The sequence below is a fragment of the Symphalangus syndactylus genome, chromosome 16 (assembly GCF_028878055.3).
Source record: "Symphalangus syndactylus isolate Jambi chromosome 16, NHGRI_mSymSyn1-v2.1_pri, whole genome shotgun sequence".
NCBI lineage: Eukaryota > Metazoa > Chordata > Mammalia > Primates > Hylobatidae > Symphalangus > Symphalangus syndactylus.
The window spans coordinates 10,411,153-10,436,270 of NC_072438.2; the positions used below are offsets into that span (position 1 = coordinate 10,411,153).

Consider the following 25,118-nt stretch of genomic DNA (forward strand, 5'->3'; position numbering starts at 1 on the left):
TCAACACAGGATCAACATAGGACCAACACAGGGTCAACACAAGACCAACATGGGACCAACACGGGACCAACATAGGGTCAACATAGGACCAACATGGGACCTGCACGGGAACAACGCAGGAACAACACAGGACCTGCGTGGGACCCTGCCACACTCCATCTGCATTTGCTTTTGTTTCTCCAGATGCAACTGCAGTCCCGGCCATTCAGGCAGAACAGGAGCGTTCTCATGACCCAGCTTGTAGCCACAGCCCACCCCTCTCACCCACGGGACCAGCACATGATGCGGGAGCCAGCACACAACGCAGGGGCGCTGTGCAAAGTCTGTCTACTGTTGCACGAGACGTTATGTTTTTCAGTACTGAGGAAAATGGGAAATGCCACATGTCTGGTATACAGAGGAACTCGGCAGGAGAGATGCACTTACTTTTCTAATCGGAGAAGGAGAGAGATCAACTTCCATCGACTCCAGTCTGTTAAACACATAGTGAAAGGCTTTGAGTGAGCCCAGGACTTACCTATAACGTCAGTTGAAATACACACATGACGAGACCATGAGTAAATGTCTAAATCTTCCTCTAGCTTTGTGCTGCAGCCAGAGTTTAGCCACTTAGGCATCTGATCACTGTCATTTTCCTCCCTCTTTAGGGCCACCTACCATCCGCACTGGGATGTAGCCTCTCCAGGACACAGAGGCTACTGGCTGGCCCACCCTGGCTGGGCTCTCCCTGGCATTCCACTCTTGCACCTCTGCACACTCGGCTTCTCCCTCCAGACCACCCCTTCTCTTCTCTCTGCCAACACCTGCCTGGAGCCTGCTGGACTAGGACGTTCTGAGAGTGGGATCCCGAATTGACTTCTGTTATCACTTGCGCCTGGCCACACATACCACACCGTGCACGCTCAGTACGCACTAGTTCCTTCATTTGCCAAAGGCAGACAGGAAAACATCGGATTCCTTTTGCGTTGGCCCCCTCCTAGCCCTGCCATCCTTATGGCTCGTGATCTCTGCGGAAAGAGGCTCACTCTTTTCCAACAGCTCCAGCAAGAGTCCCAGGGATGACTCCCATCAGTCCAGCCTGGCTGGAGTGAATTCTTCTAATTTTAGGTGGCCTCAACATTCATTTTGAAGACAGGTTTAACTTTCTCATACCAGAGGCAGGGTTCAGTCACCTTCAACAGTTTCCAGTTCTCCACCCGCCCCCAGTGTCTCAGTGTGGTCTATCCGGACACTTGCCTTCCAGTGGCCACCTCCCTGTGGGAGGGTGGACAAAACCCACTTGGCTGGCCCCGCTGACCCCTCACCCTTCATGGACGGTACAGATGTGCCACAGTGACGCCCTCAGTCACAGTGGGACCCCGTGGAGCTTGTGCCTGCCTGCTCTAAACCCACCAATTAAAACTCCCCACGGGAAACCTGCCTGGATGATGCCCTGAGCCCCAGTGAAGGTGCTGGCCCACGGGGCCCCCTCTCTGCCTGAGCCTTCTTTCCTGCCTCTTGCTACCTGTGGACAGAGCACTGTCCTCCCCACGCATGGCGCCCTCTCTGTCCAGGACCTGTAAGTAATAAATCTGAATGTGTTTCCTGTCACAGGGGTGGACTGAATTCGTGCCTTCCATCTGAAGAGCTAGGAGCTACCCCAGGCTGGGTTTTCTCTGGGACGCTGGAGGGAACATGAGGTTGGGCTCCCTGTGCCAGAGTGATGGCCAGGCAGGCATAGCCTGGAGATGGGGCAGACACAAGCCACAGGACATCTGCCAGTATGAACATTTCCTGTGTGAGGGACCCCCAGCCATGGGTTGGGTAATGGGTTCAGACCATCCCCCAGGTGAAAGAAGGATTCCATGAAAGGCACACCAGGTCAGCCCCTTAATTTCCTGTTAGGGCAGGGCTGTCAGCTGCCAGGCACTGGAATCTCAGTTGGTGGTGGGGTGGGGGGGGCACGCAGAACACTGGGTCACATGATCATTCCCAAACCAATCACTGTAGCTGCAGGGATGGAGTGCTCCGATTGGCCAGCCTGGATCACAGTTTGGGACCTGAGCCTCACAGGGATATGAAATAAGTACCAAAATGAGTTGATGTCCAGTCAATTGTCTGGATTAGCAAAATCTGGGGACTTGGAGAGCGGATGGGGTTGGGATGGGAAGGGAGGTGCAGAAGCAGAAAGACCTGCGGGTCCTGTGATTTCTGCGAGCGACCCACACACCTGTCGGGGGTTGATGAGTGAGGTGGCAGCAGGCATCCATGTGGTTTTGCTGGAAGAGTGATGAGGAAAATGCCAACGTCAGGGCACACAGTGTGATTTAGCAACATGCATCTCTATTTTGTTCTCTTTCTGGCATGATTTTACTTACTTGAAACTGAACTTTTTATTGTGCTGAAAGCTGTTTGTTGTGATGATCTCATACTAAATAAATGGAGAAAAGGTATTGAATTAAACCATAAAAACTGACTTCCCCCCAGGCCATTCCAACTGAAAGTGTAAGAAGGCTCTGAATCAGTGAAATGTTCTTACTGGGTTTGCAAAGGGCATTTCACATGAATTCAGCGTTCCCAAAGCGTTCTGTGAGTCCCGCGGCCCTGCTCCTCCCCAGTGCTGAAGCCAAGTGAACTCAACACCCCACTGCCATTTACATCACTGGCTCTTACAACTGCAACTGTCACTCAGCATATGGCCACCGCAGGTGTTAAAGGTGTGAAATTAAGACCTGACAACAGGAGCCACTAACGCACCAGCTTTGAAAGGCCACTAAGAGGCCAGCCATGGTGCCTCATGTCCATCATCCCAACACTTTGGGAGGCAGGGGTGGGAGGATTGCTTGAGTCCAGGAGTTGGAGGCTACAGTGAGCTGTGATTGTACCACTGCACTCCTGCTTGGGTGACAGAGCAAGAACTCGTCTCAAAAAAGGGAAAGGAAGGGGAAACGGAAGGGAAAGAAAAGAGAAAAGAAAGAAAAACAGGCTAGCAAGAGAAATATGGACAAGTTACTTGGTCATGTTTTCCGGTCTAGCAACCCTGGACTGATCTCCACGACGGCCGCCGGTAGCAGAGACCGCCTGCTGTGCCCCGCGACTCCCGGCCACAGAAGGCTGCTGCACCTGGGTCCTCTGCCTCACGGGGCCTGGTGGACATGCTGAGATGCACATGTAAGACTGAGGGAGCGTGTCTGTTTCTGCGGACACACTGAGGTGCATGACTGCAGATGAGGGGTGGGGCTGTCTCCTGGCACCGAGTGCCTGTTTGTGCTGGCTGGGTTTTGAGGTATGAACAGTCTGCCCTCAGCAGTTTCAGTTTGGGACCAAGCTAGCTACGAATAGGCAGTTGTGCAACAGCTCAACCACTCGGGCCTCTGCTCTGCAGTCACCTCCTAGAGCCTGCCCTGGCACTGCCCCTCAACCTCTTCACCCAGTCACTTACCCTGACAGCCTGTGTCCTGGCCTGACATACAAGCTCACTTTCTGCCTCCTCTCCCCCACACAGAAGCTCCCAGAGGACGGGCACTTGGCTTGTTTGGCTTACTCCGAATTGCCAGCCCCCAGAACAGCGCTGAGAATGCACCTGGTACTCAGTAAACACTGGCTGCCTTGCGTGGCTGACTGTGGTGAGTGGAAGTACCTGAGCCTTCTGCGTCTGGCAGGGCTGTGGCCTGGCTCCTCTGAAGGGCACTTGCTCCTGCTTCCAGACCACTCTAAAACACACTTTGTTTAGTGGGAGCAAGAGGACGATGACAAAAACAACAACAAAAGTGGGTGGCATGAACACCACCACAGTGAGGCTGGGCAAGACGGGGTTGGGGGCGCAGCGGTCTGGGGCGGGTCAGCCGGGCTGGCAGAGCACATGGGAATCCTCTCTCGAGGAAAATGCAGGCAATACCAGGTATGTAGAGAGTGGGATTGACCTGTGCAACCTCACCAGAGATCAGCAGAAATATACCTCCTCCAGCGAGAGTGGAAGAAAAGAGGGCAGATTTGGATTCCTGAGGATATCAGGTAAGGAAAATAAAAAGGCTGCCTGTGAAATGACTACATAAAAGATGAAGATGCAACAATGAGCAAGGACTATTTTCCAAATGGTGAAATGAGCAGGAATGTTCTAGAAATGTTAACTGTAATGGACAGAACAAAAATTCAATGGGGGCCGGGTGTGCTGGCTCACACCTGTAATCCTAGCACTTTGGGAGGCTGAGGTGGGCGGATGACCTGAGGTCAGGAGTTAGAGACCAGCCTGATCAACATGGTGAAGCCCCGTCTCTACTAAAAATACAAAAATTAGCCGAGCATGATGGTGCTGTAATCCCAGCTACTCAGGAGGCTGAGGCAAGACAATCGCTTGAACCCGGGAGGTGGAGGTTGCGGTGAGCTGAGATCGTGCCACTGCACTCCAGCCTGGGTGACAGAGCGAGACTCAGTCTCAAAAACAAACAAACAAACTCAGTGGGGTTCACTGGCGTAACTTGAAAATCAGGGAGCTGGAAGAAGCAACCTGTGTGGTTGTGACCAGGTGGCCTAAGATGACGGAGATCACAGCAGAGGCTGACGTGGAAGGCGGGGAGCTGCAGGCTGTGGCTGGGGATGCAGAGGGTACTACTTGAAAAGATAATGGGCAGGAATTTTACAGAATTGATGCAAAACGTGAATCCACAGAATGAAAGAAAATGGAAGGAGAAGGAGAAGCTGAAAGTTAATTCCATACTTTGATGCATTTTTTTTTTTTTTTTTTTTGAGAGATGGAGTTTTGCTCGTTACCCAGGCTGGAGTGCAATGGCATGATCTTGGCTCACCGCAACCTCCGCCTCCCGAGTCCAAGAGATTCTCCTGCCTCAGTCTCCTGAATAGCTGGGATTACAGGTGTGCACCACCACACCTGGCTAATTGTGTATTTTTTTTTTTAGTAGAGATGGGGTTTCTCCATGCTGGTCAGGTTGGACTCAAACTCCCGACCTCAGGTGATCTGCCCACCTTGGCCTCCCAAAGTGCTGGGATTACAGGTGTGAGCCACCGCGCCCAGCCTCTTTGATGCATTTTAAGTATCTGCCTTTCCTCTTGTGATGCTTTAAAGGAGGAATTCGCAAACGTTTCTGCAAAGGGCTAGCTAGTAAATGTAGGAGGCTTTGCTGTCCACATAAGGTCTCTGTTGCAATGCGTTTACAATCTTCTAAAAATGTAAAAGCCATGGTCAGCTTGGCGGCTACATGAAAATACATCGTGGCCGGGTGCAGTGGCTCACATCAGTCATTGCAGCACTTTGGGACGCTGAGGCAGAGGATCACTTGGGCTCAGGAGTCCAAGACTAGCCTGGGTAACATAGTGAGACCCCATCTCCACACAAAATAAAAAAATTCGCTGGGTGTGGTGGTGCGTGCCTGTGGTCCCAGCTACTTGGGAGGCAGAGGCAGCAGAATCACCTGAGCTTTGGGAGGTCGAGGTGTGAGCTGAGATCATGTCACTGCACTCCAGCCTGGGTGACAGAGAAAGACCCGGTCTCAAAAAAAAAAAAAAAAAAGCGAAGGAAAGGAAGGAGAAGAGAATACCTGCAGGCTGGATTTGGCCTGGAGTTTGCTTGCTGACACCTGGAACACACCCTTCACAACACAAGCCCATGGCAACTCTTAGAACCCAAAATAACGACAGGGGAAAGAATCCCTTTTCACCAGAGGCAATCAGAACCTCGTGTCAGGAGCAGCGCCATCAGCCAGTGTGACTGGCGTCCCCAGCTTCCCTCAGGCCCCAGGGCCCCAGTGAGGCCATGCCATGCTCAGCTTCCTGACACAGCAGGGAGGCGGGCACCTGCACACACGCTGGAGGCTCACCCACCCCTACACACACAGCCAATGGGAGGCAGACAGGGCTCCTGACTCCTCGACCTCCACGTTAGTATGCAGCCAGCAAACGGGGGCTTGTGACTATTCAGCACGTCTCGTAAAATCTAAGGCATCTCTGAGCGCAAGATGTGCCGCATCTGTGTATTACCATGGTAACTGAACTCTGGCCTGTTATTGACTCCAAGTTCCAGAAACACTGAATACAGTAAAACTGCATTCAGAACAGAGGCAATACGGCAAAGGCACGGATGAGCTAAAATGCACAAGAAAGGAGGGTTTCAAATGGCTAGATTTTCCAGATATTGAAATGTAATGCTTTAAGTCCCCATTTTGGTTAATCCTAGCAACTCTGGATGTTTCTTCCTAAGATGCATCACCCATTCACAGCAGTGCCTTTATACACAGAATGTGCCACATATATGTACCTTTTGCAAACGGCTGTGACTCCTGGCAGAAAGCAGGCTGCCAGGCTGCAGGTGGAGTCCCGCAGTCCCTGGCTGCAGAGCCACCCCGCCTGTGCTGGGTCACTCTGAGAGGCCAGGGCCACTTGCTGCTCTCCGAGGCCCCTCACACTGCCTCAGCAATCACTGGGGCACCTGCCCCAAGGGGAAACCATTCATCTCTTTTTCACTTTTTCTTTTTTGTCTCCCTTCTTCCCTTCGGTTTTCCCACAGCATTTGTGCTCTGACGAAAGTTTCTAGTAAATGAACGAGCTCTTCCCTCTGCATCTGCAGTCATCTTTCATTCTTGATCTTGGAGAGCCAGACGACCAATGCATGTGGCAGTTGCTGCCTGGACTGCGCACTCACGGGGGGTTGTGGAGGGCCTTACCTTTGTAGCTGTTCTATCTTCAGCACTGACTTCCTAAGGGATTCTTCCAACCTAGAAATCTAAACATAATTACACAACCTCTTGTTATCAGACAGGCTATGCTGAGTGACATTGTGACCCTCTAAATTTCTTAAACCCTGAATCAGAATGTGGCTTACTCTGCATGGAGTTGCCCTCACGCTGTTCATGAGTAAATCTGCCTGGAGTCCGGCCCATCAGATACTTAGGAAATCGGCCTTGGGGGCCCTGCAGAGCGAAGTCAAACTCAAGCCCCAGGGGACAAATTTCAGTGCTGCACCCCCCACAAGCCGGTAGGATGCAAATTCAGTGTCAGCCCTTCCAGGGGAGCACCCGGCCTCAAAGTCAGACACAAGCACCTTCCACACACGGCCACTGCCAGATCATCCCACAGCACAGCCTCTGCTGTCAGGCTGGAACCCCGCCCTGTGTGTGGGAGCTGCCAGACCCCGAGGGAGTGACTAGAGTCTAGGTTCCCACTGTCCAGTCTGTATTCATGGCTCATGCCCATCCTCGAGGTTTGCTGGGAGGATTAGGAGATAACATACACAAAATATCACAAAATCTGAGCCCAGGCTGGCTCCTGCAAGAAGCCTCCAGGCAGGGTTTTGGGTGGTTGCCAAGGAGCATGATGGGGCTGTGGTGGCCTGGGAGGGGTAGGGAAAAGAGGATGGCATGAGGGTGGCAGACAGGGGTGGGGGTGAGTGGATGGGGTGGGGGTGAGAGGATGGGGTGGGGTGACAGAGGATGGGGTGGGGTGAGAGAGGATGGGGTGGGGGTGGAAGGACAGGGGTGGGGGTGACAGGATGGAGTGGGGTGACAGGATGGGGTTGGGGACAGAGGATGGGGTAGGGGTGAGAGGATGGCATAGGGGTGGAAGGACAGGGGTGGGATGAGAGGATGGGGTGGAGGAGAAAGAATGGGGTGGGGGAGAGAGGAGAGGATGGGGTTGGGGAGAGAGGAGAGGATGGGGTGGGGGAGAGAGGATGGGGTGGGGGTGAGAGGATGGGGTGGGGGTGAGGGGATGGGGTGGGGGTGAGGGGATGGAGTGGGGGTGAGAGGATGGGGTGGGGGTGACAGGATAGGTGGGGGTACCAGGATGGGGTGAGGATGATAAGATGGGGTGGGGTGAAAGGGTGGGTGGGGGTGACAGGATGGGGTGAGAGTGAGAGAACCAAGGTTGGGGGGGTGACAGGATGAGGTGGGGGGCTCACAGGACAGGGGAGAGGCTGAAAGGACAGTGTGGGTGTGACAGGGGCAGGGAGTGGGTAATAGGATGGGGTAAAGGGGTGACAGAATGGGGTTGAGAGGTGACAGAATGTGGTGGGGGTATGATATGGTTTGGCTGTGTTCCCACCCAAGTCGCATCTCAAATTGTAATCCCATGTGTCAAGGGGAAGGATCTGGGGGACGTGACTGGATCATGCGGGTGGTTCCCCCATGCTGTTCTCATGACAGTGAGTTCTCACGAGATCTGATGGTTTAAAAGTGTTTGGCAGTTCCCCTCACCCCCTCTCCTGCTGCTATGTAAAATGTGCCTTGCTTCTCCTTTGGCTTCTGCCATGATTGTAAGTTTCCTGAGGCCTTCCCAGCCATGCAGAACTGTGAGTCAATTAAACCCCTTTCCTTTATAAATCACCCAGTCTCAGGTAGTTCTTTATAGCAGTGTGACAATGGATTAATATAGAAAATTGGTACCAGTAGAGTGGGGCACTGCTATAAATATACCTAAAAATGTGGAGGCAACTTTGGAACTGGGTAATGGGCAGAAGTTGCAACAATTTGGAGGGCTCAGAAAAAGACAGAAAGGTGTGAGGAAGTTTGCAACTTCCTAGAGATTTGTTGAATGGTTTTGACCAAAATGCTGATAGTGATATGGATGGTGAAGTTCAGGCTGAGGAGGTCTCAGATGGAGATGAGGAATTTATTGGGACTGGAGCAAAGGTCATTCTTGCTATGCTTTAGCAAAGAGACTGGAGGCATTTTGCTCCTGCCGTCAAGATCTGTGGAACTTTGAACTTGAAAGACATGATTTAGGGTATCTGGCAGAAGAAATTTCTAAGCAGCAAAGCATTCAAGATGTGACCTGGCTTTTTCTGAAAGCATACAGTCATGTACGTGTTCACAAAGAGATGATCTAAAATTGGTACTTATGTTTAAAAGGGAAGCAGAACATAAAAGTCTGAAAAAATTGCAGCGTGACCATGCAGTAGAAAAGAAAAACCCATTTTCTCGGGAGAAATTCAAGCTGGCTGCAGAAATGTGCATAAGTAACGAGGAGCCAGGACAGTGGAGAAAATGTCTCCAGGGCATGTGAGAGATCTTCACAGCAGCCCCTCCCATCATAGGCCCAGAGAAAAAAAAAGTAGTTTTATGGGCCGGGCCAAGGCCCCCCGCCCAACTCTCGTGCAGCCTCAGGACATGGCGCCCTGCATCCCAGCCGCTCTGGCTCCAGCCATGACTAAAAGGGTCCAAGGTACAATTTGGGCTACTGCTTCAGAGGGTGCAAACCCCAAGCATTGGCAGCTTCCACATGGTATTGGGCCTGCATGTGTGCAGAAGACAAGAGCTGAGGTTTGGGAACCTCCACCTAGATTTCAGAGGATGTATGGAAATGCCTGGATGTCCAGGCAGAAGTCTGCTGCAGAGGCAGAGCCCTCACGGAGAACCTCTGCTAGGGCAGTGCAGAAGGGAAATGTGCAGTGGTTGCTCCCACACAGAGTCCCAACTGGGGTGCTGCCTAGTGAAGCCATGAGAAGAGGGCCACTGTCCTCCAGACCCCAGAATGGTAGACTCACTGACAGCTTGCACTGTGCACCTAGAAAAGCTGCAGGCACTCAACCCCAGCCCAGAAAGCAGCCACTGGGGCTGTACCTTACAGAGCCACAGGGGTGGAGTTGCCCAAGGCCTTGGGAGCCCCCCTACCCTTGCATCAGCATGTCCTGGATGTAAGACATTGGGTAAAAGGATAAATTTAAGATTTAATGGCTGCCCTGCTGGGTTTTGGACTTGCATGGGGCCTGCAGCCCCTTTGTTTTGGTCAATTTCTCCCATTTGGAATGGGAACATTTACCCAATGCCTGTACTCCCATAGTATCTTGGAAGTAATTAATTTGTTTTTGATTCTACAAGCTCATAGGTGGAAGGAACTTGCCTTGTCTCAGATGAAATTTTGGGCTTGGACTTCTGAGTTTATGCTGGAATGAGTTAAAGCTTTGGGGGACTGCTGGGAATGTATGATTGTGTTTTGAAATGTGAGAAGGATATGAGATTTGGGAGGGGCTGGGGGTGGAATGATGTGGTTTGGCTCTGTGTCCTCACCCAAATCTCATTTTGAATCGCAATCCCCATGTGTCAAGGGAGGGATCTGGTGGGAAGTGACTGGATCATGGGGGCAGTTTCCCCCATGCAGTTCTCATGATAGTGAGTTCTCATGAAATCTGATGGTTTAAAAGTGTTTGGAAGTTCCCCTGCCCTCTCTCCTGCTGTTAATGTAAGATGTGCCTTGCTTCCCCTTTGCCTTCCGCCGTGACTGTAAGTTTCCTGAGGCCTTCCCAGTCATGCGGAACTGTGAGTCAATTCAGCCTCTTTCCTTTATAAATTACCGAATCTCAGATAGTTCTTTATAGCAGTGTGAAGACAGACTGATACAGGGTGACAAAACAGGGTGGGGGTGAGGGGTGACAGGATGGGATGGGGGTGACAGGACGGGATGGGGTGACAGGACAGGGTGGGGGTAGCAAGACAGCCTGAGTGGTGACAGGATGGGATAAGGGTGACAGAATGGGGTTGGGGTGACAGGACAGGGATGGGGTAACAGGATAGGGATGGGGTAACAGGATAAGGTGACAGGATGGGGTGAGGGGAGAGATGGGGGTGACAGGACAGGGCAAGGTGACAAGACAGGGTGGGGGTGACAGGATGGAAGGGGAGGCCAAGGGTGATCTGTCTGCTCCAGGTCTGGGTGTACATAGAATGTTCACGCACAGACAGGAGGCAGCAGGGTCACAAGCTGGCTTCCAGACTCGGGGAAGCGGCCCCAGGGTCCCTTGTCTTTAAAGCTGGGTTCCTGACTTTACCAACTACATAACCTTCAAAGTTTTTTAAAAAGGACTTGTGTTTTAAAATGGGATGGTTGAGCAGAGAAGCCTTCAAGCTGCCTCCCAAACTCCCAAAGCCCCAGTGTTGCCCCCGTGGCTGAGGGGATAAGTGTGGCCGGGCAGGGAGGCCCATGTGGTGCTGCACCCAAGGGGCTACTTGGTAACTACAGACAAGGGTTGGGCAAATAGGCTGCTCAGAAGGGGACAGTGACAACATCCCCATAGCTAGAAACACGCAGAGAAACAGATATTGCATCTAGCAGCCTGTCCCCTTTGAGAACAAGGTGTTAATTAACAAGACTGCCATTTAAATCTAAAGGTCAAAAAAATTCAAGTGGTGATGAATCAATTCAACTTACCTTTTCTCTGTAGAAGGCTAACAATCTCTTCCTGTGTTTTTCTTGAAATTCTAAAATCTGAAAAGATCATACGTTTCAGCTGCTAACACGGATGCACAGTCTGTGGCTGGAAGTTTTGTCGGGGGAGGAGGAGGCTGGAGGGACTCTCAGGACAGCTCACAGTGCTTGTCTTACGTGTGTCCTGCCCCCACAGATGCCCATGGCCAGTGCTTGCCCAGGGCAGACACCCCCCACGGGTGGGCAGAGAAAGCGTGAGTGCCAGCAGGCAGGGCCAAGGGCAAACACAGGGGAGGCTTAATGGGCACGACAGGAAAGTCTCCCCAGCAACCTGCTCCATTCAAGTTGCGAGTGGTGCTCCACCACGGCCAGCCACAGAGTGCTGTCCCTCTGATAACGGCCACTGGTTTGAGGAACGGCCTCCTGACCAAACAGTGCTGGACCAATGGCTGGGGCAGGTGGAAAGAGAGCTGGCACACAGAATGAGGCTAAGCGAGACCCACAGAGCTGGCAGATGCCTGGTGGGCCTGTCTGCACTCCCAGAGCCAGCCATGCCCTACACCAGCACCTTCCCGTGTACAGGAGCCCCGGGTTCCAAGCAAGCTGTCTAGACAGCTTGAACTGGGTTTCTGAGAGTACCAACATAAGGAGGAAAGAGAGGCCTGTGATTTCCTCAGAGGAAGAAAAGAGCTATTTCGTATGAGTTGAGTGTTCAGACAATGGTGCCTACCCTCTGGAAAGACCAGGCTGGAAGGGCGGACAGACAACAGGGCTAACTGTGGCTCCACTGGACTGAAAGTCGGCGTCCTCTAGCTCCATCCCCCACTTCACTCCACCTTGCCATCTGCGATGATAATACAAGCAGGTGGGAATGGCCTGTGCCTGCCCATGGCTCACTGGCCCGGTGCAAACACAGGGCAGGCTTCTTCCCTCCTGTGGAAAGGCAGGCCCAGCACATGCCAGGCCTTTGTTCCCAACCTCCTCCATGAGAGGCTGTTTCCAGAGGATGGGGCTGCACAGGGGCCCTCCTCCAGGACAGCAGGGATAGCAGCCTCGCGGTCTCCTGGCTGCTGTGTCCTCGGAGTGACTCGGAGCTCTAGGGTTGTCCCCTACTCGACAAGGGGACTGCGTCTCCACCAAGGAGGTAAGACGGTCCTGGTTGCTACCCCGTGGGCTACGAAGTGGAGTGGACAGAAAGACTCTGCAGGCTGCCCTGACCCCAGTTCTCGTGCACATCACAGGCCATGGCTAGGGCACCTTTCCCACCTTTGCCGACGCTTCGCAGGTCCTGCTGCCTGTCGGGGACACCTGCACATGCCCCTCAAAGTCACGCTCAATTCCGCCTGTGTGGGAAGCTTCTCCAAAGCACCCTCAGCAGGAACATTCCACCCTGCAGGCAAGGGCCTCTGCTCCTCAGCTTCACGTGTTCGTGGAGGAACCTACTGGCAGATGTGCCTCATCCCAACTGTGGGGGTGCCTGGTCTGGCTGTTCTTAGAGAAAGGCCTTCGGGAGATGAGGTCAGTCTGTGGCTGGCCCTGATTTGGCAGGGCAGGTGTGGCTGCAGCAAGGACTGGACTGCAGGGAAAGTCTCCAAGGGGACCTTGAGCAGCAGATAGGGTGAGTTCTACTGAGGGTGGAGCTGGGGAGCCTCATGTGAGCTTGGGGGGGCAGCCAAGGCCCACTTGTCCAGGTGTTGTGGGGTCTACACCAGCCTCCAGGGCTCCACTAGGGGGAGCCACACAGGCCTGCAGCCTCATGCCACCGCCGTGGTTTGTCTGGCCTGGACTCTGACCAATGTTGGGGCCCAGAGACTTGAGACACACTGGGTGTGGCCTCAGAAGAGGGTAGATTTTAATAATAAAACAAAGTTTAAAAGGGACAGTGAGTGTTTATCTTGCAGAGAATATGACTCTTGAACTGAGCCAGAGAAACACGTCAATGAAATCATTGCAAAACTCCAGGGCTGCGATGGTCACAGAGGCTGTGCTGGGCCAGGTCAGCCCAGGGTCGCAAGGAAGAGCTGCCCGGTGCTCACGCATGCTTTGCCCACATCCTGCGAACTGGGAGACTGTGAAGGCCTGAGTCAAGGCAGTCGGGGGAGAGTGCAGGTCACTCACGTGGACTCTCGCCAAGAGGCCAGGAGAGGCAGCTGCCTGGTCTGGAGCACACTTCTCACTCTTCAGTTCAATACCGGTTCTCCTCCATGGAGTGGCCTGTGCCTGCATTCGTCAACAGGAGCTCCCGACTACGCCAGGACCAGGGTCTGCATGCTCAGTGCTGACGAAGCCTGTGGTAGGGCAGAGGCTGGGTGGATGGAATGGATCTTAGAGGATTATTGAGAAGAGGAAGATGTTTAATTGTTACTAGACTAGGAAGGGGACCGGGGCAGGCAGTGGCTGAGGTGGTTTGTTGACGATGTCCCAGGGAAGGCCCCGAGGCCTGAGCCTTGGTGCTCAAGAGTTTTGGTCTTGGGCCAGTTTTGCATTCTTTTTTTTTTTTTTTGAGACGGAGTCTCGCTCTGTCGCCCAGGCTGGAGTGCAGTGGCGCAATCTCAGCTCACTGCAAGCTCCGCCTCCCGGGTTCACGCCGTTCTCCTGCCTCAGCCTCTCCGAGTAGCTGGGATTACAGGCATCTGCCACCACGCCCGGCTAATTTTTTGTATTTTTTAGTAGAGACGGGGTTTCACCGTGGTCTCGATCTCCTGACCTCGTGATCCGCCCGCCTCGGCCTCCCAAAGTGCTGGGATTACAAGCGTGAGCCACCGCGCCCGGCCAGTTTTGCATTCTTAAAAGTTACTGAGGGCCCCAGAGAGCTTTGCTTATGTGGGTTTTATCTGTCGATATTTACCCTATTAGAAATTAAGACTCAGACAAATGTAAAAGTATTTATTAATTCATTTAAAAATAACAATAAATCCATTATGTGTTAACATATTGTAACAAATATTCCAATATTTATGTTACGTTGATATTAGAGCATAAATATTACAATACCACGTCACGTCACGTAGCTGCAGGAGAATTCCACCCTGTGCCTGTGGTGCTCACCTCCGTAGTGTCACTGACAAACAGTGGGGCCATGAGGTCACTGGGCAGAGCCTGCGCTGCCCAGGCTGGAGCCAGCCGTCTCCACGGTCCATGCCTAAAGCCTGAGAGGCACGAGAGGCAGAGCAGACAGGTGGCTGGAGGGGCTGGCCGGGTCTGCTGGGTCTTCTCTCCTGAGACAGCACCCGGCCTCTGCAGCACTTGGCAGAACTACCCTGGAGCGCGCAGCCTGTGGCTCTGATGTCTGTGATAACATACGTGTTTTATGAACTCAAGTGACTTCTGGCCCCAAGGGGACTTGGCTTGAATGAGGGTCCTGCTGGGATGGAGCAGGGTGAGGGGCGAGGTGTGTCCTGGATGGTGTTTCCATGGGACTCTGGCTGGCTCTGGGACTGCCGGCACCCTGGTCTGGGTGCCCGTGTTGTGCTGACCCAGTGTTCTCGGGGACCTCTGGCTGCTGCTTGGCTTCCATGGGTTGAGCCTCTGGGCACCTCCCTGGAGGATGTGGCTGGGCATAACTTGAGACAGGAACAGCCTCGGACAGCCTGAGATACTGTGGGTGATTCAGGCTGTTTCAGAAGCAAGGAAGCTTGCTGCAGTGGGACAATCTCCCAGAGGAGGACAGTCTTGGCGACCTGGCTGACCACAGCCTGAAGGCACAAGCCCACGAAGGAGAGTGACATGCGGGGGTCCATCCTCAGTCTCCTGCTTCACATCCTGGCTGCCCCCACTAGGCCTCTTTCCCCACAAGGCAGGTGGGGCGGCCAACGGTGAGACCTGCACTCTTCACAGAAGAGGGAAAGGAAGTGCGGGGCGGGGGCCAGGGGAAGGATCCCTTCCTCTTCTGGCAGCTCTCCCCCAGACTGGTGGACTGCAGCTGTCCAGTGACATCCAAGGAGGCCAGAAGTGCCACTCAGCATGTGGGGGTGGGCACAGAGGACAATGACCTGCGTCAGAAGCTGGGGGTGGGGGAGGCTTGCAGTGGAGGCACGTGCTGACTGGGAGGAGGGTCAGGAAGAAACAGATAGAGAATGGACAAGCCACAACAGAGAGGACTGGCACAGCAGCTGGCAAAAGCTGCCAGGGGAGGGGACCAGGGAGCCAACACTGCCACGGCAGGGGCTCAGCTGCCAGGAGGGGGGCCCACGGAGCCAGGATTGCCATGCAGGGTTCAGCAGGGTTCAGCAGGGATCGGAGGCCTGGCAGGCAAAAGGCCCCAGGCGACTGTCAGGGAAGGACAGTGTCAAGAAGAAACCTGCTGCCCTGAACCCAGAGAGCCCTGATCTGGTGGGAAGGGCTCTCAAACCTGAGATTCTAAGGTGTGATTAAGGGGAAGGGGCATCTTGCGCAAAGGACCGCAGAGCTGAGACCACTTTGTCTCAATGTGACACCAAAAGCAAAAACAACAATAAAATAGACCAAATGGACATTGTCAAAATCAGAACCTTTTGTATGTAAATGTTTCACCATTAAGAAAGTAAAAATTCAACCCACAGAAATATTTTGGCAGAAAATATTTGCTGATCAAATATCTTCAAAGGAACTTGCCTCCAGAACACAGAAAACACATGGTCTCGGGATAATGCACCTGGCTCATCACGGAACCAAGCGCACCCCCCAGCTCCATGGTCTCAGGATGGTGCACCTGGCTCATCACGGAACCAAGCGCACCCCCCACAGCTCCATGGTCTCAGGATAATGCACCTGGCTCATCACTGAACCAAGCCACACCCCCCACAGCTCACCTGGGAAGTTTCCCTGGAGTACTTCTTACACAGACTGTCTATGCTCATGAAGAACGCCTGGATATCTGCATCGGTCTGAAAGAGAAAGAAATGACTCTACATTTATTGCGTCTAATAAATGCTTCTGGCCACCAGTTAAAAACTGTACTTCCAGACCTCGAATCAGCTGTAGATGACTCAAGTGGCCAGTACATTGTGAATGGCCTCTCAGGGGCCCTGCCAGGGACAGCCTCAATCAGCAGGAGAGCCCCATGTCCTGGCCGCTTCCCTCTAAGGGCTGTGCTGGGCAGTGGTGAGGGCTGGGACGCAGAGCAGCCTGCCTGGCAAAGATATGCTCCCTCCTCAAAAGGGTCTTAGTGAAGGCAGAAGGTCACTATGAATGAAGGCCTCCGGCCCAGCCTACTGCAGCATGGAGACATACTAAAATCAGAAGGATGATATAAGCTGACAAGCGTTAAGTCACCACCATGTAGTCACAAGTACATGTCGAGTTATTTAAAAAGCAAGTGTAAGGACCTTAAGAAAGGATGCAGGTTTAAGAAACAGCATCTAGTAGGCTGGGCGCGGTGGCTCACACCTGTAATCCCAGCACTTTGGGAGGCCGAGGCAGGCGGATCATGAGGTCAGGAGATCGAGACCATCCTGCCTAACACGGTGAAACCCCGTCTCCACTAAAAATACAAAAAAATTAGCCAGGTATGCTGACAGGCACCTGTAGTCCCAGCTACTCGGGAGGCTGAGGCAGGAGAATGGCCTGAACCCGGGAAGGTGGAGCTTGCAGTGAGCCGAGATGGCACCACTGCACTCCAGCCTGGGTGACACAGTGAGACTCCGTCTCACAAAAAAAAAAAAAGAAAGAAACAGCATTTGGTTACAAGCCCTCATGCAGACGCTCCCAACTTCCTTCTCAAGTGCCCCCAGGATGCCCTGCCTCGCCTCCCCACACCCCTGACCTTCCCTCACTTTCCCTACCCAGGACCATGTTAGCACAAAACACTAGGCGACAGCTGTCCTAGGTATGGAGCTGCCCTGAGCCAGAATCACCTGAGCACTCCAAAGAAAAGGGGTTCACGCCTGTAATCCCAGCAATTTGGGAGACTAAGGTGGGCAGATCGCTTGAGGTCAGGAGTTCAAGACCAGCCTGGCCAACATGGTGAAACTCCATCTCTATCAAAAATACAAAAGTTACCTGGGCATGATGGCAGGTGCCTGTAATCCCAGCTACTTGCGAGGCTGAGGCAGAAGAATTGCTTGAACCTGGGAGGTGGAGGTTGCAGTGAGCCAAGATCGTGCCACTGCACTCCAGCCCGGGCAACAGAGCAAAGCTCCATCTCAAAAAACAAACAAACAAACAAAAAACAAAACACCAACATCCAAAACCAAAAACAAAGAAAGGGACAAACACCAGAATGACAAGATGTAAGAAGAACCTCGTGCCTCCTCCCATTTTGTGGTTCAGGATGGTGAGTGCATAGAGGGTCAAGACGGTCATCTGAGCCCATCCACCTACCTACCAGTGGCTCCCCAAATCCCACTGAAATGATAGTAAAATTTAGGAAAAAATACTCTATTTGTGGTAGAAAACAGGAAATGGTATCTTGAATCGACCAGACTGAAGAATTCTAGAAGACAGAGTATAGACTGGCTTGGATCAGGATTAAGGCACCAGCTCCAACGCCCGGGGCAGGTGCAGACGAAGAGGTCCTGGAATCCACTCCAGAATCCACTCCCAGGCGCCCAGAGGCAGAGGCCAAGCAGAGCATCCCGGAAGTGAGCTCCTCTGTAACAGGGGGACTCAGACCCAACAGAGGGGAGACCTGGCTCTGGCTCGGATGGGGTAGGATAACACCCTGCCATACACACCAAACTGTAAAGGCACAAGCAGTATGTCCAATGCGACAGGCGTCAGGAGCTCAGAGTCTGGCCTAAATTTTCCAGAGAAGAGGAAAATAAAAACAATTTACAACTTGTTTTATGAAACCAGGATAGACCTGATTTACCAAAATGTGAAAAGGGCATTACAACAAAAAAAATTTACAGGTCCAGCTCTCATATGAACACAGGTGCGAAAAACCCCATGCAAAATAGTAGCAAACTGAATTTACTTACATATACAAGCTACCTTATATCACTACAAAGTTGAATTTGTTCCAGAATCTAATGTGGGTTTCAAATTCTAAAAATAAATGCAACTCACCACATTAACAAAATAAATGAGAATAATTAAATGATAATCTCGACAGCTATAGAATAAGCTAATAAAATAGTTATAGTCAATAATCATAGAAAAAGTAACAAAATTCAATACCATTCATGATGATTAAAACAAAACCTTAGCAAAAACTTGATGCACATATAATACTTGATGAAATACTGGAAGCTTGACCCTGAAATTAGGAAAATGACGAGGGCACCAGCTAATGCCACCATTTCTCCTCAGCACTGTGATGGAGGTCCCAGCCAATGCCGTAAAACAAGGAAGCACATAAGGATTAGAAAGAGAGATCTAAAGCATCCTTATTCAATGATAACATGTTGGCATATGTAAACGTTCTAGCAGAATCTACACATAAACCAACAGAGTTATCAAGTAAATTCTGCAAGGTCACTAGTGACAGTTAAGAAAATCAATTGCATCTTTATATACTAGCAATAAGCACTTGAGATAAAATTTTAAAACTACAATAGTAGCAGTCCAAATCATTAAATACCTAAGAAAAATACTAACACTGATGCACAAAGCCCCCCTAAAGAACAGGAAGTCCACAATAAAAATCCCAGCAGGATTCTGTGTCTGTGGAAATTGATGATTTGCCTCCAAAATTTATGCGGACATAAGAAGATGAATGTAGGCCAACTGGTGTATCAGACAATCCCCAAATCTCAATGGCTTATTGTGGGGACGCTTGTTTCTTGCCCAAGCAATAGTTCAAGACCAGGCTCGGTGGGTGGCCTTCCACACAGGCCCTGGGCTCAGGTCACTCCGCCCCCAGCAGCTCTGCCCTGCTCTCCTGGGCTTCTATGGTGACGGAAGGGCGGTGGAGGGCTGTCCAGGAGGCTGTTTTTATGGGCCAGGCCTGGAAGTGGTCTTCATTGTTCCTGCTTGCATTTCAGCATGGGAAGGTAGGTGGGGAGAATGAGTACAGCCAGGTGGGTGCCCAGGAAGAAAGGGAGCAGGTGTGGCGATGACTGCCCAGCCTGGCCCGGTCTGCCATTCTGGTCACTGGTATCCAGGTCACTCCTCCCCTAGACAGAAAGTCACTTCCCGAGAGCGGAGTGCCCCCACCACCACTGTCACTGGCCCAGCTCAGATGCTGGGGCAGCAGATGGCCCCTTCCTTCGGGTCCCTATTTGGCCTGCAATCTATGAGCTAGAAAGACAATGAACATGTCTGCATCCTCGCCATGACCTGACGTCTAATGGGGGCACGGGGCAGGACAGCTGAGAAACACTCCCCACCACACCAAGGGAGAAGGAAGAACACAGGTGCACGACATGAGGCGTTTGAGGACAGGTGCTGGGGGCTCCTCCCCCCGGGAGAGCCTGGGCTGGACTGCAGCTCTGCCTTCTGGGGGAGCGCTCTTGTCTGCTGTCTCCAGGCCCTGGTTCTGCCTGCTGGGGTTCCCATCAAGTGAAGTGAGGCAGAAGTGCTGCCTCAGCTTTCAGGGCCTTCACCCTCGAGACTTACCTCTTACCACTCGGAGTTCAAAAGCAACTGGCATGTCCGTGACTGTGGGGCATCCTCGTCCTTCATTTCCTTACTGTAGCTACTCCTTTCCACGTGTGTGTGTAAAAACCGGCCTGGTCTAGCTTACACTCTCCCTCCTCAAGGAGGCAGATGCAGGGGGAGCACAGCCCCTGCTCTGCTCCACGCTCACCAGAGTCTCCCTTCCTGGCGGCCCGGCCACCCACCACATCCCCAGGCATTGGCTTCAGTCTAGCCTGCTCCCTGGCCATCCACCACCCAACCAATACGGTGGTGCCCTATTTTGTGCGTTCAATCGTAATGGGGCATTTTAATGACAAACAAATCAATATATAAAGATATCTCAGGTGGTGACACAGACTGCGAAGCAGAATAATCCAGGTCAAGGAACACAGCGTCAGAGGGTCACTTTTACACGGTGGTGTCTGTCACAATCAGGTCTGGGGAAGTCCACTCACAATGTGTTTTGTTTTAAAGAAAAAACAACATGAGAACAGAAACCATCAGAGGGTACTGCACTAAGCGAGGATAAGAACTGGTCTGTGAAAGTGATTTCACCGAAGTGCTCACACACGGATGCACCCACGTGCAAGTGCACACGCTGCCATAGTATAAAGCGTCCTTTGTACCGTACGTCAGGGTCAAAGAAGCCAGTATGGCCCAGAGCTGTTGGTGATGTCTCCTCACATTCCATAGAGACCTTAAAGCTGTGGGGGATGGAGCCTGTGGCCATCTGAGAGGACGTTCCAGTCAGAGGGAACAGGAGAGCCAGGCACTGAGGCGGAAGACCCTGGCTCCTGGAGAGGCTGCAGGCCAGGGTTGCTGCCTGGGGACCACGAGGCTGCCAGAGGCCAGACCACAGGGCCTACGCGCATGGGGGGCTTTGGCGCTTACTCCTGGAAAGTTGGGATGCATTTAAACAGATCCCTCTGGCTGCAGGGTGAAGAGGCTCTAGGAAGCCAGAGTGAGAGGAGGAGGAACCAGCAGCTCCTATTGGGGTGAAGCAACAGGGAAGGGAAGACCAGCATTCGGAAGAGACTGTAGAAGAAAGAGCCCACACAGTCTGTGATGGTTTAGAGAAAGAGAAGCAGGAATAACTTCCATATTTTAAACAATTTTACTTACACACACACGCACAGACACACAGACATATACTCACTCAAGACACAGATAAAAGAACACACGCCTTTTTAAACACCCATCAAATATGAACAATTACCGTGTATTAAACCACAGTGAAAATCCTGATAATTAAAAAACCCATATAGCCATGTTCTCCCTTCAGAATGCCATAGGACTAAAAATTAACGATGAAAATGGCAGGGAGCTAAAATCTAACCACTTAGAAACTAAAGCATATCCTTTCAAATAATTCTTGAGTTAAAAAAATAAAAAGACAGATTAGAGATTATTTAGAAATGAGAGAAAAGCAGTACTCAAAATGATACAGAATAGCAGTGCACAGAAAGACACGGATGGTCTTAAATATTCTTACTAGGAAACAAGAAAGTAAGTAAATGACCTGAACATTCCACCCAAGCTAGAGAAAGGCTTAGGGCTCACCAGTCTCCAGCCCGACCATGTGACAGGGCTTAGGGCGAGGGTGCTGTGTGAGGTGCAGAAGCAGGCAGGCACTGAGCCTCTAAGCTGCCACACGTGTGGAGGAAAAGAAAGTATTTTCTGTTGAAAGTGTAAACATTTACATCTTTTGCCCTTGCTTTTTCATCACTTCAGGAATTTATGCCACAGAAATATTCTTACAAGTGTGGAGAGATACTGGTTAAAAATGTTCACTGGAAGGTTGTTTGAAACAGCAAAAAAACTGAAAAAATCCAAAGGCTCACTGATAGGAAAATACTAAAATATAATGCAGTCATTTTAAGAGTGAGTGTGCCCAAAATATAATGTCAACTGAGAAGATACCATTTTTTTTTTTTTTTTGAGACAGAGTCTTGCTCTGTCGCCCAGTCTGGAGTGCAGTGGCGTGACCTCGGCTCACTGCAGCCTCTGTCTCCTGGGTTCAAGTGATTTTCCTGTCTCAGCCTCCCGAGTAGCTGGGACTACAGGTGCCCGCCATCATGCCCGGCTAATTTTTTGTATTTTTAGTAGAGATGGGGTTTTACCATGTTAGCCAGGATGGTCTCGATCTCCTGACCTCATGATCCGCCTGCCTTGGCCTCCCAAAGTGCTGGGATTACAGGCGTGAGCCACTGCGCCTGGCCGAGAAGACATCATTTTTATGAAAAGGTAAATCACAATAACACACATAGAACAGGTACCAAACTCCTGGTCACTGTTATCTCTGGGAAACAGGATCTGGGGACTTGCACTTTTTTTTTTTTTTTTTTTTTTGAGATGGAGTCTCGTTCAGTCGCCCAGGCTGGAGTGCAGTGGCACAATCTCACTGCAAGCTCCGCCTCCCGGGCTCAAGCCATTCTCCTGCCTTAGCCTCCTGAGTAGCTGGGACTACACGCGCCCACCACCACGCCCGGCTAATTTTTTGTATTTTTAGTAGAGACGGGGTTTCACCGAGTTGGCAAGGATGGTCTCGATCTCCTGACCTCGTGATCCGCCCGTCTCGGCCTCCCAAAGTGCTGGGATTACAGGCGTGAGCCACCGCGCCCGGTGGGACTTACACATTTGCCATTATAATTTTCCGTACTTTATGAATGTTGTGTAACTTTGTATTATGTTTGTAATCAGAGAAAAACAACTATTATATTTAAATCATCAGACCAAATGCACATTTTGGAGATCAGGCAGAGAAAAGACCAATCATTTGTTTATACCAATAACGAGTTGAACTGAATATTTTATAGAGAGAACAAAGGCATTGTTTTAAGCCTTCAGCAGTAATTGATTTTAAACTTACATTATGAACAACACTCTTAATTATATATGACCCCTATACAAATCCAAACTCTATCACCCTCTTAAGGTGCTTGTATTGTGCTGCAGAAATCTATTTAACCCACTTTCATTTCCAGGAACACAGCACGATTCAACAACCCAGGAATAAGGTCAATCTATAGCTAAGAAAGTTTTAAAAATTAAGTTTTAAAAACTAAATCCTAACTGCATTTTGATTACTCAGATATCTTTGTTAACGTAGCAAAGTAACTGAAAATTTTAGACACCACAAATGACTAAAAATTAAATATCAAATTTAAAAGGAAAGATGACTGTGATTAAGATACAGATACTACAGATTTCAACTTACATGTTTTGAAAGTAAAACTGTACGACAAGGAGCTTTACAAATCAAGCATTCATTCTTTGTACCTATAAAATAAAAATAGGCTTTATTATATTAGCCTGACTACTGCTTTTAAATATGTATACATGCAGACTTTACAACGTTTCTTCAAGAAATAGGCAGGATTGTATCACTTACAGGTTTTCATGTTCTGACAGGATGAGGCTGTGGGTACCAGTACAGTTGGAAGGATTTATAGAACTAACATCCTTTTCCCCTCCTTTACAAATATGCACAAAAACAGTGACCATAAAGATCAACAACATTTAAGGCTAAGTCTATCCCAGGTATTTATTACAATTAGGCTTTTTTAAAATTAAAATTAAAAAAATTTTTTTGAGACAAGGTCTTGCTCTGTTGCCCAGGCTGATCTGCAAGTGGCATGATCACAGCTCACTGCAGCCTTGACCCCCCCAGGCTCAACAGTCTTCCCTTCTCAGCCTCCCTGAGTAGCTAGGACCACAGACGTGTGCCGCCACAGCCAGATAATTTTTAGATTTTTTTGCAGAGGCAGGGTCTCACTATGTTGCCCACGCTGGGCTCAAACAATCCTCCCACCTCAGCCTCCCAAAATGCTGGGATTGCAGGCGTGAGCCACTGTGCCTGGCCATAATTAGCTTTTTTTTTTTTTTTTTTTTTTTTTTTTTTTGAGACAGAGTTTTACTCTGTCACCCAGGCGGGAGTGTAATGACACGATCTTGGCTCACTGCAACCTCCACCTCCTGGGTTCAAGTGATTCTCATGCCTCAGCGTCCCAAGTGACTGGGTGTACAGGCGCCTGCCACCACACCCGGCTAATTTTTGTATTTTTAGTAGAGACAGTGTTTTGCCATGCTGGCCAGGCTGGTCTTGAACTCCTGAACTCAGGTGATCCGCCCGCATCGGTCTCTCAAAGTGCTGGGATTATAGGCATGAGCCACCATGCCCAGCCCATGATTAGGCTTTATAGTGATATCTTAATCTAAAATTTTTAACTATTCAAAATGAATCTCAAGCTTGATTTTCTCACTAGTCAACTTGGAGCCCAGGGCTGACCAGGCACTATGAGCCTTCATGCTCCTATTGTTCCAGGGAGGACACCAGGCCCAAACCTGAACAAGCCCACATGGGGCTGTTCAAACCAGGGCCCTCATATCATCTACTCTGAAGAAGCCCTGGCTCATGACCTACCTCAATTTCTCTGCCCTCTCCTCTAGACTGACCCACCACAGAACAACCCACTTCACGCTACCTCCTTCCTTTCTGCCTTGGAGGCAGCATCTCTGCCAGCCCAAGCCCAAGCTTTCACTTGTATATCCACACTCACCTCAGTGTCCGCAGCTCCCAGCACACAGAATGGTGTCCTACTGTGGAGTGAGGGGTCCCCTTCTAACAGCCTCCAGAATTGTCTCCTTTCCTCTCTTCTTCAAGTTGCCCTCAGCTAAAAACATCTACCCTTGACAGTAGGTCCCCTCCCTTCTAGCTCTTTAGGTGCAAATTCTGGAGCAAGAAAATTCCTCTTATGCACCATCACAGCCAGGAGTCATGCAGTAAAAGATTAACAGAGCCGACTCATAAAAATCGAAAAGTTCTTACAAGGGAGGAGGATTAACAGACATGACAGAGAGGAAATCACGTGCGGCCAAAAGACAAAGGGATTGATGCCTGATCTATAAATAGTGCTCACTAGTCAATTAAAAAGAAACACCTCAATAAAAGGCTATGAGGTGACCTGAATAGGCATAGGAAAAAATGCAAACAGCCAATAAACACACAAAATGAAGGTCAAGGTCACTAGTAAGAGACACCAAAGAGGGGAGAACAACAGGTGCTCACGTGTCACTACAGGGAATAGAAACAGGCACTTCCTTTGTGCCTGTTTGGGTCACATTTGGGTCAGTTTTCCATGTGCGCACCCGCAGCCTAGCCACTCCGCCCCTAAGAATATATTCCAAGGAAAAAAATCAAGTAAGAGAACAAGTGGTGTCTCATAGCAAAACAGCAGAAACTATGTTATGGTATGATAGCCAAAAGATGCATCATGCAACCTTAAGAATAATGATACAGACTTATTTTAACACGGAAGGAGGTCCATGTTTGAGTAAGTAATAAAAGCAGATTACTGAATGGTAGACACACTCTATTGTTTTTGTTTTACAAATCTGCATCTATAGGAAATGCTTGGAAGGATATACACCAGAGCTAAACAAGGGCTTCCCTCTGAGTGACACACCACTGGACAGCTACAGAGCTACAG

The 25,118-nt window shown here is 50.6% G+C and overlaps 1 protein-coding gene across 2 annotated transcripts in view; it reads right to left on the reverse strand.

Annotated features, from left to right (window-relative positions):
• The window catches only part of RNF212 (ring finger protein 212), a 52,950-nt gene that overhangs the window by 25,124 nt on the left and 2,708 nt on the right, over positions 1 to 25,118 (reverse strand). For both annotated transcript variants that reach the window (XM_055246651.1, XM_055246652.2), the window contains exons 2-8: positions 22,847 to 22,908; positions 15,921 to 15,995; positions 11,134 to 11,190; positions 6,657 to 6,715; positions 2,358 to 2,410; positions 2,210 to 2,258; positions 427 to 472 (exon numbers count right to left, since the gene is read on the reverse strand). In XM_055246651.1, coding sequence (XP_055102626.1) covers positions 427 to 472; positions 2,210 to 2,258; positions 2,358 to 2,410; positions 6,657 to 6,715; positions 11,134 to 11,190; positions 15,921 to 15,995; positions 22,847 to 22,908 — 401 coding nt within the window. The remainder of the gene's footprint in view (positions 1 to 426; positions 473 to 2,209; positions 2,259 to 2,357; positions 2,411 to 6,656; positions 6,716 to 11,133; positions 11,191 to 15,920; positions 15,996 to 22,846; positions 22,909 to 25,118) is intronic.